Source organism: Palaemon carinicauda, chromosome 30 (genome assembly GCF_036898095.1).
Source record: "Palaemon carinicauda isolate YSFRI2023 chromosome 30, ASM3689809v2, whole genome shotgun sequence".
Taxonomy (NCBI): Eukaryota; Metazoa; Arthropoda; class Malacostraca; order Decapoda; family Palaemonidae; genus Palaemon; species Palaemon carinicauda.
In genome coordinates, this window is record NC_090754.1 from 33,042,767 (window position 1) to 33,062,183 (window position 19,417).

Consider the following 19,417-nt stretch of genomic DNA (forward strand, 5'->3'; position numbering starts at 1 on the left):
TCAAAGACAAACTAGTTAAAACCATTTACACCAAAGGAAATCATTTAAAAAAATCATAACAAATCTTCTTCTTAAGTACTGTATAAATAATACCAGTAATTGATGTGCTCACACAGATGAGCTAGCAGGCACAGGAAGTCTTAAATTTACCAACATAGATAAACAACTAGTGGAATGGCCAGCACTTGGAGCTCCTAAAACATATTTTATGTTAGGATGCCATTACTTATAATTTACCAAATAAAATTGTTAAACATTTACATAGGTGAAATATGTGTTATTGCCTTCATATCAGAATATATTCACCCCAATCTCAGTATGTTACTACTGATAATGCACCATAGAGCAATAAGGTTTCCAAGAAAAAATCATTTCTAACTGTTTCTTCCTTCCTATTAGACTACACATCAGTGACTCTAATCTCAATTAATTCTAAGCCCACCAGTCAGTAGAATTGAAAAGTGGAAACATTATGAAATTCTAGAGACTTAAGATGCAACCACACAAAGATAATGATGAAGATCCTAAACCAAATTATGATCAGTTTAGCCAAAAATCTCTAGATCATGCCATTAATTTTATGTCTCGATACCAAAAATTAAGCCTATTTAAATCCCCATCCTACATATAACCGATAAAGTATTTTTTTTTAATGATCCCCAGTATACATACCTAAATTTTCTGCAGTATTCATAATCTCTAATAATGCACAAAAGATCCCTGTTCTAGGGTATGAAAAACAAAACATCATAAAAAGCAGAAATAAAATATGAGTCTATTAAGTCTTCTGCTCTCTTGCCTATCTCTGATAGCTGCAAAGTTCTCATAAACTGTAACAAAAGCGATCAAATTCTTATATTTTATGACATATTCCTATATGAAAAAGATTGATTACTTAAGCCTAGTTCTGAATCTGAGTGATCATACCTAAAACCTGGAAAAATTCTTGGTGGAAAATAGTTTACAATCAATAAGAAATATTTAGTAACTCTATACAGAAATCAAATTGCCGTCTATACAGTTCATCTTAGTCAGTACATTTAAAGATTAGAAAAATAATTATACATGATGACTACATAGAATATAAAGTAATACTGAAGAATACCGAGGAATCATAACAGATCTTAAATATCAATGATAAAAACAAAATTATTCTGATATCTTCAAGTCTTCACAATGTCCAATATCATATAATGGGACACTAAAAGCTTCAAATATTCATCAGAAAAGAATACTATAGTAATGTAGAGTATTTAAGAGAGAAATAGCCTTAATCATAGCTTCCACATTAATGAATACATTACATATCTCCCTCCACCAGCCAAACAACTAACCTGACCATGAGCTGCAAGTGCAAAGGAGACGTGAGTTCCTGTAGAGAGTTTCCGTATGGTCAAACCTTGAAGAGCCTCAATTACCCGGGGACGATAGACTTTAGCAGTGTCACCATGGCCAAGCTTGCCATGGTCCCCTAATTAGGAGATAAAGAATTTTATACATTAATGTAAAAATTTCATGTTTTTTCTAAATTCTTCTTGTTTTACAAGACAAAAAATATTAATGGACACTGCATTATGTACAGTACTCTCAATGTACTGCTATGATGTTAGTATAACTTAAAATTGTAATCTAATTCATAATGCTAAGCCAGTCTAACATATAATTTTGAAAGTGGATAAAAATACATATAATCATCAATTGGGTTAAGGATGAACTAATCTTAAATCTGCCCTATTATGGTAACTAAAGTTAGGCAAAATTATATAATACTGCCCATCCAAGGACATTAGGTTTCCAGTCCCCACCACCCTATAAGGAAAACCACAGATAAGAAGAAACCCTAGACAGTATGGATATTAAACATTTTATGTTTTTAGTGCTTGTAAATATTCTCTTGTAATCATATAAATAATACACAACAGCACTCCAAAGTACTGTAATATGTTATTTTGATAATAAAATAAATTTTTGAATATACTTACCCGGTGATTATAATAGCTGCAACTCTGTTGCTCGACAGAAAACTCTAAGGTAAAACTCGCCAGCGATCGCTACACAGGTTGCGGGTGTGCCCAACAGCGCCATCTGTCGTCCAGATACCCAGTACTCAATGTAAACAAAGACTCAATTTTCTCCTCGTTCCACTACGTCTCTATTGGGGAGGAAGGGAGGGTCCTTTAATTTATAATCACCGGGTAAGTATATTCAAAAATTTATTTTATTATCAAAATAACATTTTTCAATATTTAACTTAGCCGGTGATTATAATAGCTGATTCACACCCAGGGGGGTGGGTAGAGACCAGCAATATATGTTTACATTATTATGAGCTAAGAGTTTTTATTTCATTTTAAAAGTTATCAAAATAACAAAAACAAAATAAATAGGTACCTGGTAAGGAAGTCGACTTGAACAATTACTCTGCCTTTTTAAGTACGTCTTCCTTACGGAGCCTCGCGATCCTCTTAGGATGCTGAGCGACCCCTAGGATCTGAAGTATCAAGGGTTGCAACCCATACAACAGGACCTCATCAAAACCCCTAATCTAGGCGCTCTCAAGAAATGACTTTGACCACCCGCCAAATCAACCAGGATGCGAAAGGCTTCTTAGCCTTCCGGACAACCCAAAAACAACAATAAAAACATTTCAAGAAAAAGATTAAAAGGGTATGGAATTAGGGAATTGTAGTGGTTGAGCCCTCACCCACTACTGCACTCGCTGCTACGAATGGTCCCAGTGTGTAGCAGTTCTTGTAAAGAGACTGGACATCTTTCAAGTAAAATGACCCGAACACTGACTTGCTTCTCCAATAGGTTGCGTCCATTATACTTTGCAGAGATATATTTTGCTTAAAGGCCACGGAAGTTGTTACAGCTCTAACTTCGTGCGTCTTCACCTTAAGCAAAGTTCGGTCTTCCTCACTCAGATGTGAATGAGCTTCTCGTATTAACAATCTGATAAAGTCTGACCAAGCATTCTTTGACAAAGGCAAGGATGGTTTCTTAACTGAACACCATAAAGCTTCAGATTGGCCTTGTAAAGGTTTAGTACGCTTTAAATAGAACTTAAGAGCTCTAACAGGGCATAAGACTCTTTCTAGTTCATTGCCTACGATCTCCGATAAGCTGGGGATATCGAAAGATTTAGGCCAAGGCCAAGAAGGCAGCTCATTTTTGGCTAGAAAACCAAGTTGTAGCGAACAAGTGGCTTTTTCTGACGAAAATCCTATGTTCTTGCTGAAGGCATGAATCTCACTGACTCTTTTAGCCGAGGCTAAGCATACCAGGAAAAGTGTCTTAAGAGTGAGATCTTTCAGGGAGGCTGATTGTAACGGCTCCAACCTGTCTGATATGAAGAATCTTAGTACCACGTCTAAATTCCATCCAGGGGTAGCCAAACGACGCTCCTTGGTGGTCTCAAAAGACTTAAGGAGGTCTTGCAGATCTTTATGTTTGGAAAGATCTAAGCCTCTATGCCGGAAGACCGATGCCAACATGCTTCTGTAGCCCTTGATAGTGGGAGCTGAAAGGGATCGTCCTTTTCTCAGGTATAAGAGAAAAACAGCTATTTGAGCTACAGAGGTACTGGTCGAGGATACAGAAACTGACTTGCACCAGTCTCGGAAGACTTCCCACTTCGATTGGTAGACTCTAATGGAAGAAGCTCTCCTTGCTCTAGCAATCGCACTGGCTGCTTCCTTCGAAAAGCCTCTAGCTCTCGAGAGTCTTTCGATAGTCTGAAGGCAGTCAGACGAAGAGCGTGGAGGCTTTGGAGTACCTTCTTTACGTGTGGCTGACGTAGAAGGTCTACCCTTAGAGGAAGACTACTGGGAACGTCTACTAACCATCGAAGTATCTCGGTGAACCATTCTCTCGCGGGCCAGAGGGAAGCAACTAACGTCAACCTTGTCCCTTCGTGAGAGGCGAACTTCTGCAGTACCTTGTTGACAATCTTGAACGGTGGGAATGCGTAGAGATCCAGATGTGACCAATCTAGGAGGAAAGCATCTATATGTATTGCTGCTGGGTCCGGGACTGGAGAGCAATAGATTGGAAGCCTCTTGGTCAGCGAGGTTGCAAAGAGATCTATGGATGGTTTTACCCCAAGTGGCCGTAAGTCTCTTGCACACATCCTTGTGGAGGGTCCATTCGGTTGGAATTACTTGCCCTTTCCGACTGAGACAATCTGCTATGACGTTCAAGTCGCCTTGGATGAACCTCGTTACTAGGGAGATGTCTTGACCTTTGACCAGATGAGCAGGTCCCTTGTGATCTCGTACAACGTCAGTGAGTGGGTACCTCCTTGTTTGGAGATGTACGCCAAGGCCGTGGTGATGTCCGAGTTAACTTCCACCACTTTGCCTCGAAGGAGAGACTTGAAGCTTTTCAAGGCCAGATGTACTGCCAACAGCTCCTTGCAGTTGATATGCATGCTCCTCTGACTCGAGTTCCACAGTCCTGAGCATTCCCGACCGTCTAGTGTCGCGCCCCACCCCACGTCCGATGCGTCCGAGAAGAGAACGTGGTTGGGAGTCTGAACAGCCAGGGGAAGACCCTCTCTTAGGTTGATATTGTCCTTCCACCAAGTCAGACAAGACTTTATCTTTTCGGAAACCGGGATCGAGACCGCTTCTAGCGTCTTGTCCTTTTTCCAGTGAAAAGCTAGATGGTATTGAAGAGGACGGAGGTGTAGTCTTCCTAGTGACACAAAATGTTCCACGGATGACAGCGTCCCTACCAGACTCATCCACAGCCTGACTGAACAGCGTTCCTTCTTCAGCATCTTCTGGATGGATAGCAGGGCTTGATCTATTCTGGGGGTTGATCGTCTTGTTGTTCAGCAACGTCCTCATCAGAGGGTTCCTCATCCGAAAACTGATGAGGAAACGGCAACGGAGTGGGCAACGTCTGGCTCGCTGAGTCCGGTCGCACTGGTGGATGCGTGACGGAGCCGGACACAACATCATGGAACTGCTGCACAGTCTGTGAACTGTCAACAACTATGGGTGCGCGAGGAAGCACAGCGTCAACCCGAGACTGTCTAGACCGTCTGGGTTGTGCAGTCAACACCCTACTGGGTTGCTGAGGTTGACGCACTGCGTCAAAACAAGTCACCTCTGCTGGTTGTTGAACGTCCTGAACGTTAACAACCACCTCCGAGCGTCGCTTAACGTCAACGTGCGGCTGGCAACCCACACTGGGTCGCATCGGTGGAGGAACCACCTCAATTGGCAGACGCGAGTAGGTTACCTCAGCGTCAACAGGGCGCACAACCAACCGGTTGGAAGGTTGTTGGCCAGAAGGTTCGGTAGCAACCTTCTCCGCATTAAAGTCCTCTATCAAGGACGCAAGCTTGGACTGCATGTCTTGCAGCAAAGCCCATTTAGGGTCTACGGGAGCAGGTGTGGCAACAGACGGGGTTAGCGACTGAGGCGGTACCGTTTACCATCCCTGAAAGCCTTGTTATGCATGACATAATTGTACAGCAAAACTTCAAAGGCTCGAAAACAGCTGTGAAGTTGACCTGTAAACAACTTGGAGCGTCTCCTGGCCAGGCGCCAGGGAGAGTCTACGAGAATTGAGAAGTCTATCTGGGCAGAGGCATGAACTCCCAAGCCGAGAACTTCTCTCGTGTCATATCAGACTCTCGCTCTATAAACCAGTTTAAAAGAAGGGAAAGCAAAGGCTGTATCCCCCAAACTCCTCCTGGTAAAAAACCAGTCGCCTAGCCAACGTAAAGCTCTCTAGGAGAGCGAGAGAGCACTAGCTTAAAAACAACGGCTTCGAAGTAGCTAGGCCTAGTGTAAGCTCTGACGTTTAGGCGCACGAGGAGCAGCAGTTACAAAAAGATCCGGACAAAGATCCTTAAAAAAATCATCATGATTTAATTAAAGTCCCTAGGAGGCTAAGCAGCTTTAGGCTCCACTCCATCTAACAGAGTCCTCAAGGGAATATCAGTAGTAGGGAGAACAGCAACTTCCTCATCTACAGGAACCTTGTCCGATAAAAGCTGAGTCTCAAGCAAGGGAGAGACCTACCGTGGTGGCAATGCTTTACAAGCAGAGTCCACACTCACTGGTGCATTAGTAGCGGACCAGAACGCAACGTCATGTAACTGCTTGACAGTCTGTGAACTGTCAACAACTGAACTGTCAACCACAACAGGTGCGTGAGGACGCACAGCGTCCACTCGAGACTGCTTTGACTGCCTAGACTGAGCAGTCAAAACAACTCTAGAATGCGGAGGTTGACGCACAGCGTCAAAACAAGTCAACTCCGATTGTTAGTGAACGTCTTGAACGTCAACAGGAGCATCAGCAAGTGGCCTAACGTCCAAATGCGGCTGAAAAACCACACGAGACCGCATCGAGTGTGGTTCTAAACAACCTGACTGACGTGACTAAGCTACGCCAACGTCAACAGTAAGCACAAAGGAACGTTAGGTTGGCTGAAAGCCAGGATATCGATGAGATAAACGGCTAGACTCAACGGACTAATCGGCAGAATAGTCTTCCATAAGGGAGGCAAGCATATACTGCATGTCTTGCCATACAACCCATTAAGGATCAACAGAAATGGTTGTGGTAAGAGACGAGGGTAACGTCTGTGACCGCAACACTTTGCCTACAAAAAAAAAAAAAAAGACTCGGAGTCTGTGTTACGCTTTTGTTAGGCGGCGAGCAGTTATCCGATGACTGCATAGGGTCAGAGCTGTCCTAATGGTTGTAACCAGGATGCTGGACCTGTCCTGAAAGGACTGACTTTCGCTTAAGGGCTTCGAAACCTTGTGACAGGTTTCTTATGCGAAAAGCCTTCGGATGACGAGGAGAAACGTCTCTCTCGTCTTATGGTAGGGGAGATCTTGGTAAGATACACCCGATACCATAGAGGGAAAACGTCTGTTCGTTGGTCAAGGCCTCTCGAACCCATAAGTCGTTTGACATTACTTCTCCCCTGGGCTTGGGAGCATGTAAGAGGTCCCGGACTAGGTGAACGACAGGCACAAACAGACGAACCCTCGGACGCAACACTGTAACACTTTGCGCATATCACTTTATCACTTCGATTTTCTGTTTTGCACTTATTTCACTGAAATCGAAACTTTTACTGATTTCTACCTGAAACACGCAATTCTACCCTTCATTAAAAGGTAGTACTGTAATTGCGAAATCAGTCGTATAATGCAAGCTCATTAATACCAGCAAAAAACAGAAAACATATTTAAGATAAAAAAATCAGTGGCTGGGAAAGAGACTAAACACTAGTTCATATAACTACGTTTTCAATCTCTCACCGCACATAGCCTGGGGACGAGAATAAATAACTAAAACGTTTTATCCCTCATCCCCGTACAGCGACTAGGGACGAGAGTAACTCGAGAACAACGTTACCCGCTTGAACGGAACGTTTTCTCTCCTCTCTCTCCCTCCGTCTCTATCTCTCTCTCTCTTTCTCTCTTGATTTCGCACCTAAGAGAAGAGCCCAATTATATTTCGTCAAAAAAACATGTTATTTGACTAAAGGAAAAAACTGAAAGGTTTTTCAATTAAAAAGTTCCTTTAAAATAGAATTTAAAACATTTAAGCTAAGAAAGAATGAACAAAACGTCAGAATCGATTTACTCTAACTGCAAAGTGAAACCGTGATACACTCTCTCTCTATCGTAACGATAGAGCGCATGTTGAACGTCCTGAACGTCAACAACTGCGTAGCATAAATAAACTAAACGTTAGTTCATCTTTGAAAACAGTACGAAGACTATCAAAGAAATTCTTTCATAAAATATTACATTTAAAAAGTTTTAAATCCTTAGCTCTTTAAAAGCTAATTACGATATAAAGGGCTCAACGTTGATTAACTTCGGTTTCCAAGTTAGGACCGCCTACTCTCAGGAAAGGTCTATATAAACAAAACATTAAAATTATTTTTATATGTTTATAATAAATGGAAAGCTAATCGAAGAGGCCTAATAAAGGCGGAGAGATATAAAATATATAGAGGAAAATCTATAACGTGATATAATTACTAAAAGCCTAAACACACTTCCGTCTAAGGGAAGGGTCGGCCATTTAAAAGTGAAAGAAAGTCCATACTCTCTTTGTCACCATAATTAAATCTATCCAAAACGAGTTCAAGATTTAAGATGAAGATAAAACACCTGCATAGCGAAAGCTCAAAACTAGAATAAAGTACTTCACCAATTAGTTGTGAAAAAACTCCAGTTTAGCAACAGCGAGTAAGTACGTCTTGTCGATAGCTCGACAGAGAGAAAATTGAGTCTTTGTTTACATTGAGTACTGGGTATCTGGACGACAGATGGCGCTGTTGGGCACACCCGCAACCTGTGTAGCGATCGCTGGCGAGTTTTACCTTAGAGTTTTCTGTCGAGCAACAGAGTTGCAGCTATTATAATCACCGGCTAAGTTAAATATTGAAAAAGGTAGTTCTGTATATAAAAATATCGAATAGTGCAGTACTGTACATCATAATTTTCAAAAACCACTCTATTCCCAAGGTACTTATTATGTATACATGTATGCACTTAATAGCAAACCACTTAAGTTTATAAAGAATATATTCTGTCCCATATAAAAAATACAAGTACAGTACACTGTACACTAATGTAAAGTAATCAGGTTACAAAATTTCATGGATATGAATCATCAGCAATAAATTATCAACACAATCGTGTTTCAACTTCGGATGTTTGCATCATAAATGGACAAGCAGGTTACTTTTTGTCAGTAAAGCAGAAGAAAAGAGCATAACACAGCACCTAAGTGACATAGTCTAACACAGTTCCCAGTGATAAGGAAGTAACCTTTTTCCTTTCATTAAGACTCCCAAGCGCAAGGCAAACAAAGATGGCACTGTTTTGAAAAAAGGGAGGCCAACATTGTAGAAGTGAAATTATACATTGTGGAACATCCAGAAAAGGGAGAAACACACACATCGGACACTTACTCTAATTAAGCTGTCCCGCTGTCGCAATAATCATCAGGGATATCAAATCCCTACACATGTGAAGGGGTCTGCTCTTAAGAAATCGACAATAATTGCAGAAAAGAACAGTGATCTTATCATTCTATCATTAACCATTGAAAGACAGTTCTTTTGTTAACCAATGTCAACAGAGTACCCCAGTGAGCCTTCTACTTATTAAACAGAAAGCTGACAGATTTTTTCGAGCATTGAAAAGTGAAAGGGGAAGGGAGTCAAACTGAGGAGTTTGTGGCCAGTAAAGGATAGTTCATGGAGTTTATCTTACACAACAAAAAGCTTCCATGTGGCATATGTATTATCTATGAACCACAAGGCAAAAAATTTTTTTTTCAGTGTACAGTACTGTATATAATCCCTCAACTATCGCAAGTGTATTCAAGGCACCGTTGCAATAGCTGAAAAAATGCAAAGTAGATACAGAAATCCATGGCATTCCTTTTTTTTTACCATTTCTATAATTTTTCATTTTTTTATTATAAACCCTTTCAACACCTATAAATCCGTTATTCTCTCTTAAACATTCCTTAGGATGGCCTTATTGCGGGAAGTAACTACCCTTTTCGTTGTCTTGCTGAAATTGACATTTGCCATCGGCCTTTATTCTTTTTGACCTTTTTAATATAAAAAAGGCTAGGTTTGTTGATACCGTAATGGCGGCCAACAATCACATAGCTTCTCTCTTATTTGGGTATGTCAAAGTGATTCATATTCTCCACCATATTAAAATCTGAAGATGATGAGAAGCATTTAGGAGAATGAATACCCTGTATTTAGTCAGTGCATAGTTTGTTGTCAACTTTCAGGGGGTAATAGCAGCAGCAGAAAGATGTTTTGCTGAAGCAGAGACTCCAGTACCAACTGCAGGAACAGCAGGAGAGGCCAAAAGAGAAACCTTTGGCCAATGTGAATTTCTTCAAACAGGCAGAAAAGGAGAGCTCTCTAAACAAGTCAAGTCAATCTAGAGAGCCTTCAGAAACGCTCAGGACTCTAATGGGAACCCAGAACGATGGTTTTACATCACAGAAGCAGGAGTGATAGGATGGAAACACATGGGACATTGATTGTCAGTGAGCTTGAACCATCATAGACAGTGCAGGAGAATTGGCCATTCACCATCCACCCCTACCAAAGATCAGACATAAAAGAGAGAATGATGACAAGTGGCCCAAGTAGGGGAAGCCACAGACACAACAGATATACCGAAATGTCAATCAAGAGGCATAAGAACAAGGTGTAATGGCTTTCAGATAACATCAACACAATTTTCATTGGACCTATTCTGCCTGTAACTATTCTTCAACTACTTGGGAAATTCCCTTCAGTCATCCTAACTCATGCAAACAGAACATATTGTACAGGGATTAATAGACAATGCTGTTTTTCAGATACATTCTTGCCCAGCATCTCATTCTGTTCTGTTTTCTTAATAGACAATGCTGTTTTTTCAGATACATTCTTGCCCAGCATCTCATTCTGTTCTGTTTTCTAAAAGTCAGAAATTCTAAAACAGCAGTAGAAATGTGTTGAAACAATGGTCCTTAAAGGGAAGAGTGAGGGTATACAGACAAATGAATACATGCATAATCCTCCCCTAACCCACGTGCCTCACGCTGACTACCTTGTTAACAAGCTTCAATTACAAAACTATTATGCTCTCAAGACTTCAATATAAAAGATGAAAGTTTGTATCCTCTGAGAAACAGCTGGGCAGTAGAATTTCTACAATTGTTGTAAACATGATATATTATAAATAAGTGATTAAAATAATTTACTAATATCTTGTGCAGGCTATGTTTACTGAGGGAAGAAAGTATGCTGAAAAATTCTTAGCATTGTTATTCTACAGCCATATCCTTAGCAAGCTTGACATTACATTTGTGTTAAGTGAACTAGAGCTACTGTACATGCATCTCATACCAACCCTATATGGGTCCACTGGAAGCTCAATAACTTCTTATATTTTTGGAAGAAAGTCTTGTACAACATGTACATCAGCAAATACAGTACAGTATCTGATATTTAACCCGCAACAGTTGACCCCACACTTATCTTATTATAAACATTTGCATTATCTGAACAGACAGACATTCTAGAATGAAGTATTAGTAAATACTACCTTGTAACTAAATATGCAATTGGAAAAATTACTACAAGTTCAATTAAGAAACTCTCTCCTACAATGATAATTGAAGTGATTTACATTATATGAGCAACACAACTTTAAAACAGCACCAATCTTACAATCGCTAGGTACTTGCCTGAACCAAATGACCATACAGTTCTTCCATCTGCAGATAATGCTAGTGTATGAGCACTACCACAGACCACCTGTCCAACACCTGATATGTCCCTTACTAATGTTGGGATATTACGACTTGTGCTGTCCCCGTGTCCTGCAAATAAAGAAATAAATGTAAAATCTTTCAATTCAAAATTCTTTAAAATCTGAAACATGTAATTTTGCTTATGCTTAAACTACACTTTCATAGAAAGACCCTTATTCAAAACTGATGAAACTATTATTGAGGGAATTATTAGTGGTAATCAAGTAAGAGTGCATGAGCTCTATGATGAAAATGTATACACTTCACTTATTCTAACTCAAGTCATAATCATGTCATGTAATGAATCTTATTTCTTGCAATGGGATGTTTCTGGATATCAGAAGACTATATAAATATGCCTCACCTTTCCATAAAAATTAGTTTAACAGTAATTTACTTTAAACTAAGAATGAGTATTACAGTAACTCCAGATTGCCAATTATAAAAACTAATAACTTCCTAGGAGCTAAGAGTTAATAATGCTATCAAAAAATTCAAAAATCTAAAAACCTCTCTCAGAAAAAATAAACAATTGACTTCTAAAACTATCGTTTACTATAATGAACATAACCCAGAAAGTTTGCATACAGAAAATTAATAAAACCTAAAAAAGCTTCCAAAATTTTTAATAAAATCTTTCTTATTTGACCACATCATATGCAGATATCACAGAACATAACACCCAGAGATTCTTATATGCAAACCAGGCTTCTTTTAAACTATTTAAAAAAAAAAAAATTACATTTTGCAGTAATACCTGAAGTGGATAAAACCAATTCTAAATGTATGATCTCAGTACCAAGAAGTCTGTGATCTGAGTCAGAGAGGCTACAACTGGAGAGATACCCCTTCAACTACACCAATCACAGAAGACCAACCACTTCCCCTGGTAGACTGAGGAGGGGGATCTTCTAAGGTACCCTGACATCTCTCTCGCAGCGAGTCGCGAAACACTCGCGTTCTGAGATGCTGGATAGTCTCCACGCGTGAAGTCTGAGCGACTGTACCGCCTGGTGGTACCTGTTCGACAAGGGTTGCCGAAGGAGATTGGGCCAGTGTGGTAGCTCTCTCGGTGCCTTGACCAGGAGCGACAACAGATCAGGATACCACTCCATGTGTAGCCATAGTGGAGCAATGAGAGTCATCCTGAGTCCTGGAGTTACTAGGACCTGGTACAGGACTGCGCGAAGTAAGCAAAAAGGGGGGAAAACGTGTAGCAATCCAGTAGATCCCAAGAATGTTGCAGTGCATCCTCGAACGCAGCCGCAGGATCTGGTACTGAAGAGCAAAACACGGGAAGCTTGGCGTTGTGCCGTGTTGCGAGAGGTCGATGCATGGTTCTCCCCAGAGGTCGAGTACTCGACTCGTGACCCAAGGGTGAAAAGACCATTCTGCCCCTATTACCTGGTTTCTGCGACTTAGGGCGTCTGCCAGACCACTTCTCTTGCCTGGAATGTACCTGGCTGACAAGGTTATGTGTTGACTCTCTGCACACAGAAACACCTGCCTCGTCAACTGCAGCAAGAGACGTGAGAGCGTACCCTCTTGCTTGTTGACGTACACGACATGGACGTGTTGTCGCTCATCAGCACTACCGAGTGCTCTCTCAAACGGGCCTGGAAATGAAAGATTGCTCTTGAGATTGCCATCATTTCCAGCACGCTGATGTGCAGGTGTTTCTTCTCTTCCGACCACACACCTACACGACCACAGGTGTGCACCCCAACCTTCCGTGGACGCGTCTGTGAACAGACGGAACTGAGGTGGAGGAGGGTTTATGAGAAAACCCTCTCATGAGGTTCTCCTCGTTTAGCCACTAAAGTAGATCCTCCCTTACCTCGCATTCCATGAGGACCGGACAAGAGGGAGGATCGGTGGCTGCCGACCACTGGTCCTTCAAACACCACTGAAGGGAGCGGAGATGGAACTGCCCGAAAGGAACGAGCTTCTCCAGTCAGGAGAGGTGACCTAGAAGAGCTTGCCACTGGAGGGCTGGAATGCCGAGTCGATCAGCATTCCCAGATACTTCACCTTCTACTTGGGAATGAGGTTCGACTTCTCACAGTTCACAACGATCCCCAGATTGTGACAAAATGCCAGAAGTGAGTCTCGATCCTGAATCAACTGCTCCAGCAAGGGAGCGAGAATCAGCCAGTCGTCGAGGTACATCAGTAGGCGGATGCCCCTCGAGTGGGCTCAAGCTGCTACCGTCGTGAACACTTGGGGAGTTGTGAACAGTCTGAAGCACAGGACTTTGAACTGGTATACCGTGCCCTGGAAGGTAAATCGGAGGTACTTTCTAGACGACCGATGAACTGGTACTTGAAAGTACACGTCCTTCAAGTCTATCGAAAGCATGAAGTCATACAGTGCAAACTGTTAGCATCTTGAACGCAGTTTGCTGAACAAACTTGTTCAATGGCGAAAGATCGATGATCGGTCTCCAACCTCCTGGTGACTGATCGTGTACGACTTCTAGCACATCCTTCTCCAACATTTCCTGGACCTCTGCCTCCAAGGCCAGAGCCTTCAGGGATGTTGGAGCGTATGTGTGGAACGCTATTGGAGTGGAGGATAGGAAGGGCCGATGAAGCACGAATGGGAGCTTGTACCCTTCGCGAAGGGTCGACACTGCCCATTCCTTGGCCCCGAGGTGCTGCCACATCGTCCAATGGCGCGATAGGCATCCCCTTACCCTTGGCAGCATGGGGAGGGGAAAGCCAATCTCAGCGTTTCCCTTTCCCTTGCTTGCCCCTCTTCTATCCCCGATGTGGAAGAGCTCCCGAGGGAGGCTGAAAGGTCTGTTTGGGGGCAGAACCCTTCTGAACAGGAGCAGGTCTCAGCTGCACAGGAGCAGTAGGAGCACGACCAGTGGTACCCTTGCTACTTCCCGTGGGCTTGGCCTGATTTGGCCTGGCTGCGGACAGTTTCGCGGGACCAGGTCCCTTGAAACTCACAGCCTGCGCCTGGTGGATAAAGGAGTCCGAGTCGAGGCGCCATTTATCCCGCGCGGCCCAAACTTCCTCTGGTGGAAAGAGAGAAGTTGCAGCTCTAATAGAAGTGTTCCTGAGTGCCAGGGCCTCTCCTGAACCAACCTGTCTCACCAAACAAGCGGCTACTGCCTAGCATTTTTTGAGGATCAGATTGGCATACTGGGTAGCAAGTTAGTCCAAGAGAAAAACAAAAGCTTTCCCACCAGACAAAGCCAGGTTCCTGTATTACTCCATGTGTTCGGGGGTAGCGAGCTTGGTGTCCCGCGCAAACACTGTGGCCGTACCACACCAGTGGTCGTGCCATGAAGCAGCCTTGAGAGTAACTACAGAGATGGACTCCATAGTTGAAATCTCAGAGGCCGAGAAGGCCACTCTCTGGAATTTCAAGCTCTTGACCGAGGAACCTCCAGCAAGCGCTCCGACCGCAGGGTCAAGAGGGAGAGGACAAGACACAGAAGACTCTGTGACATACTAGCTCTTCTGTCGCTGGAGTGGTTAAAGGAGAAGCTTGTTCAAACCTTGGCTTCTAAGCGAGTCACCAGGTCATGCGATCTGGTCACTCACTTGGTCCAATGCTCGAGCAGCCTGTCTCAACCAGGGTAGTGTGTGGGGTTGTGAAGTGCCTTCAGGAGCTCCCCATAGGATCTCCAAGGCTGTACACTTATCTCAGACACTACCTCAGGAGGAGCCCTGAGGCAATTAATCTCAAGAATGGGGTTAATGACCTCTAGGAACTGCGACTCCACCTCGGGATCGTCGGTCTCCACGGCCGGTGAAGGCCGTGGAAGTGGCTGATCCTTCGGTCCCGCTACATCCGTAGGTGTAGGGGAAGCAACATGCTGCACGGGTGATGACATCCCCCATGAATACCCTCGCTCTGGTCCTAGGACCGAACCAGGCGTGTATTCAGGAGTCAAGGAAGGACCCTGGCAGGGTTCATCCCCGACGGAATGCATCCAGGTTCCCACTGCGACCGAGTGCGTGACTGGTCGCTGCGAGCCCCATGAAGCTCCCGAAGGAGCTCAAGCACGAGGTGTAGACAGGTTAGTCGCGCGAGTGGTGCGCGCGGTCTCACCTGTTACATAGCCAGAAAGCATGGGGGTTGGCTGCATCTGGCGCGGCTGGTATGCGCGAGAGCTAGCCTGGTCGTGCACGACCGGCCCCCTGCCGCAGGCTGAGCCGCGAGGTGGCTCTATACAGGGCCCGAGTCGCGCGGGTCGAGTGCGCGGCTGTCTGGGACAGCTCCCTGCTCACGCGACACGAGTCGCTGAATTGGTCCGCGTGGCTACCCCCGTGGAGGTAGTCGTGCGTACCGCGGATTCTTCACGAGACCATAGCTGAGATTTATCGTGCCGAAGCCATGACTCTCCTTTCCCCGCTCAAGAGCGGTTCAATTCGAGTCTGAGCAGTAGATCGGGGGCCCAAGGACCCCGGCACCATGCTCTCGGAGACGATACCTACGCCCTGGAGCGTGGTTGTCGTGCATGGAGGCCTTGCGCGAGATTCGCCGTGAACAATCCTACTAGTGAGGGGAACACGGGAATCTTGCGCATCGCCCGCATTCTCCAAAGGAGAAGAGATGTCTCGGGGTGTCATGACCCTTCGACTGTGACTGGTTCTCTTCGCTTTCCTCTTCTTCCCCTTCCTTTTTCCCCTGGGGGAGAAGAGTCAGAGTCAGAGTCAGAAGATGAAGACGAAAAGGAGGAGGAGAGAGGAGGAGGAACTAGAAGAGGAATACCGCCCAGGCTTCCTCTTCTTGTGCCTCCTCCGAGGTGCTGGAACGTTAGTCGAGGCAACAGCAGACGACACTGGACGAGGATGAACAACCTGAGCCATGTCTGTAGGAAGAGCCGTGGTCAGTGAACATGGTGAACCTGAAAAACATATTGTATCAGCAGGAGTTTGGCAGATTTTAATTTCAACTGCTTATCAGCAGGAGATTTGGCAGATTTTAATTTTAACTGACTTGCGGGCGAAGCTGTAAAGGGTTTGCCATCAGTTGTTAAAGAAATCTCAGTGATTAAAACCTTACTCTCCCTTGTTTTAACTGGAACCTTACTCTCCCTTGTTTTAACTGGGAGTCCTGCAATTATTTTACCCTAGGAAAAAGTTTGCATTTTGCCAGGAACAAATGCTTTATCAGGCACATAGTCAACAACAACAGGGGCATCAGTGAACATGGGAGTCGATAAAGTTACAACCCAGGGTTGCCAGGTTTCCTAAGTGAAAAAGGCCATCTTTGATCAACTGCAGCTTTAATAAGTTATAAAAGGCCAAAGGTATAGCCTTTAAGGCCAACCTTTATGATATAGCTAAAGGTAACCGATTTCAAATAAAAAAAGGCCAGATTTGATGTCTTTACCTGGAAAAGGCCAACCTGGCAACCCTGTTACAAACTCAATTACATTCATGTGTTCATCAACAATCGTATCATTCAAATGACGTTGTTGAAGCTCGTCCGCCATATTTAAACGGCGTCTTAACAAATTTAAGTCAAGCTTACCTGCAAATCCAAGACACAAAATTTCCCCTTCTTACCAGGTACCGTGTCGTCATCGGTATCAGACTGTCCAACAATCTATCGGGTGTCTCTCGGGATCGCTGAAATAGCGGGAGCGCTAAGGTCACCCCCCCCTCCCCCCGCGAAACCCGAGAAAACCCCGACAGGCTGTGAATCTGGGCTTTCCAAAATGGCGGCCAGGATTCACACTACAGCAAGGAGAACCTTGAGAGCAAGGTTTTCCCCTGCATGTCGAGCAGAGCGTGTGCGGCCTACAGAAGGTGACAAAGCCACCTACTGCAACGCCCACCACGGCCTGCACAACATCGCATTTTAAAGAGTAACTTTCTCCTTCATAACAATGACCAATCTCTAGTACACAAGCACAAGAGAAGGCAAAGGGCTGCAGCGTAGAAAACGGAGAATAGCACAACCATCCACATTGAGACAAAGTGAGCAAATGAGGAAGGCGGGCTGGCGGGGGGGGGTTAGCTCCGCCCCATACCGCCAGCCAACCAATCAGCACAACTGCCTGGTTTTCTTTCTCTTCGGCTGTTTCAGCTGAGCTGAAGCGAATTCCTATATTAAATGATTACGAGGTTTGCATATCGCGTTGGAGCAAATGATTATTACAAAGGACAAAATACCAACAGTGAAATATGAAGGAGTACAGGCTATTATACTTTATGACTCAAGGATACTGAAACATGTAGGTGAAGGAAAAATACGATAACATAAGGGGTTCAATACAAAAGCTGGAAAAAATAATGAAAAATAAAAATAAATAGTTCTCATTGAAAATAAAGGCAATATTATAATAAAATGAGGAATGGAAGCCCAGATCTGTAACTCGTGTCTGATGAGTGTTGACACTGGTGCAAAACTATGTGATCCTCTGTTTCTTTTATATGTAAATAATCCAAATTAAGCAGTTCTCATTGAAAGTTATATAAATGTTCTATCAATATCCTTTTCCCTCAGAAAAATCACTAGCATAATAAATATTATGAATTATGTTAACATGAGAACATATTTGTAATCAAACAAACCAATTCAAACTACTCAAACCATAAAAAATTTCAAAATATGCAATCAAAGATTAACTATAGTTCCATTACATAAAATCACTCACCAAGGCGGCCATAATCCCCTTCTCCCCAGGTATATAACTCTCCTTCCTGTGTAACACAGGCCGAGTGTCTATATCCAGCTGATACCCATCGTACTATCTTTCCACAAAGCGGTCCAGCAATGGCTCTTGGATATTTTTGGGTTACGTTGTTTCCATGACCTAATTTCCCATAATCCCCTGGAAATGAAAATAAAAACATAATTTCAATATGTAAATTTTGGAATGTCAAAATGTACTGTAGAATGGTCTTAACCACAGGAATGGAAGGAAACAAATCCCTGCATGGAATTCAGTATGTGTAGCTTGCAAGTACATTAAACGGTAAATGTTAAATGATAACTGCATTTCATAGCACAAAAAAATCAAGATTCCCTCAGCCATTCATTTACACACAGGACATCCACAAAAAAGGGCATTGCCAAAATTCCTACTTAATATCTATAACCATATGTTTGGCTAAAAAAAAAAAAAGAGAGAGAGAGAGAGGAGAGAGAGAGGAGAGAGAGAGAGAGAGAGAGAGAGAGAGAGAGAGAGAGAGAGAGAGAGAGAGAGAGAGAGAGAGGAGAGAGAGAGAGAGAGAGAGAGAGAGAGAGAGAGAGAGAGAGAGAGAGAGAGAGAGAGAGAGAGAGAGAATATTTTCAGTCATCTAGCAGCTACACGACTGCTTCTCTTACCATCTCCCCACGTGTAAACTTGGCCAGCAGTTGATAGTGCAATAGTATGACCATCACTGCCTTTGGATGAAGATACTCTCCTAACTCCAGCATCAAGATTTAATCTGCGGGGCGAGGTCTGATTGTTTGAATCCCCTAGACCTAGGCGTCCATAGCTACCTTTCCCACAGGCACTGATACCACCATCAGTATGTACGATGAAAGTGCAGTACTGGCCTGCTTCAACCTAGGGAAAAAAAGAATATTAGGAATAAAATTTTTAATTTCTATACTCATCTAAGGTTCATAGAGCTTCTCCTTCAGAAGCTTGGTTTATCCGACATTTACCGCCAAAAATCTATTAGATTCCCTATTTTAGCCTTTCTCAGGAAACGTCCTTGGTGACAACAAATCATATTAACCCCAAAAATATCCTTAAGTACTGTAATTGCATTTTAAAAGTATAACGCTGTACATAAAAACAATAAAATGTATTGTACTTTAATAATAATATAGCACAATACATTACAATTTTATATTAGCAATATCAATACAGGAAAAAATTGCAGATTTCCATTATCTTTATTTTTCTCACAAGCTTAAATATTTTTTTTAGATAAAAGTATGTTATTTCAAGTTGATAAATAATTATGTTAGAATTTGTTAAAAATTTCTGATAATTTGACAACTTTCTTATTTATTATAAAAAGTTACATTTTTTAAAGAAAGCTTTTGACATATCATATAAAAACATAAGATATGTCTAACTCTATTCAATATTCTTTTTTCCTCTTTGCAATAGATTGGAACAA

General features: G+C 42.8%; 1 protein-coding gene across 1 annotated transcript in view; it reads right to left on the bottom strand.

Moving 5' to 3' along the window:
• Window positions 1-19,417, bottom strand: part of LOC137623452 (probable E3 ubiquitin-protein ligase HERC1) — a 187,289-nt gene that overhangs the window by 141,047 nt on the left and 26,825 nt on the right. The window contains exons 6-9 of the mRNA XM_068354287.1: window positions 18,627-18,852; window positions 17,953-18,129; window positions 11,262-11,396; window positions 1,335-1,471 (exon numbers count right to left, since the gene is read on the bottom strand). Coding sequence (XP_068210388.1) covers window positions 1,335-1,471; window positions 11,262-11,396; window positions 17,953-18,129; window positions 18,627-18,852 — 675 coding nt within the window. The remainder of the gene's footprint in view (window positions 1-1,334; window positions 1,472-11,261; window positions 11,397-17,952; window positions 18,130-18,626; window positions 18,853-19,417) is intronic.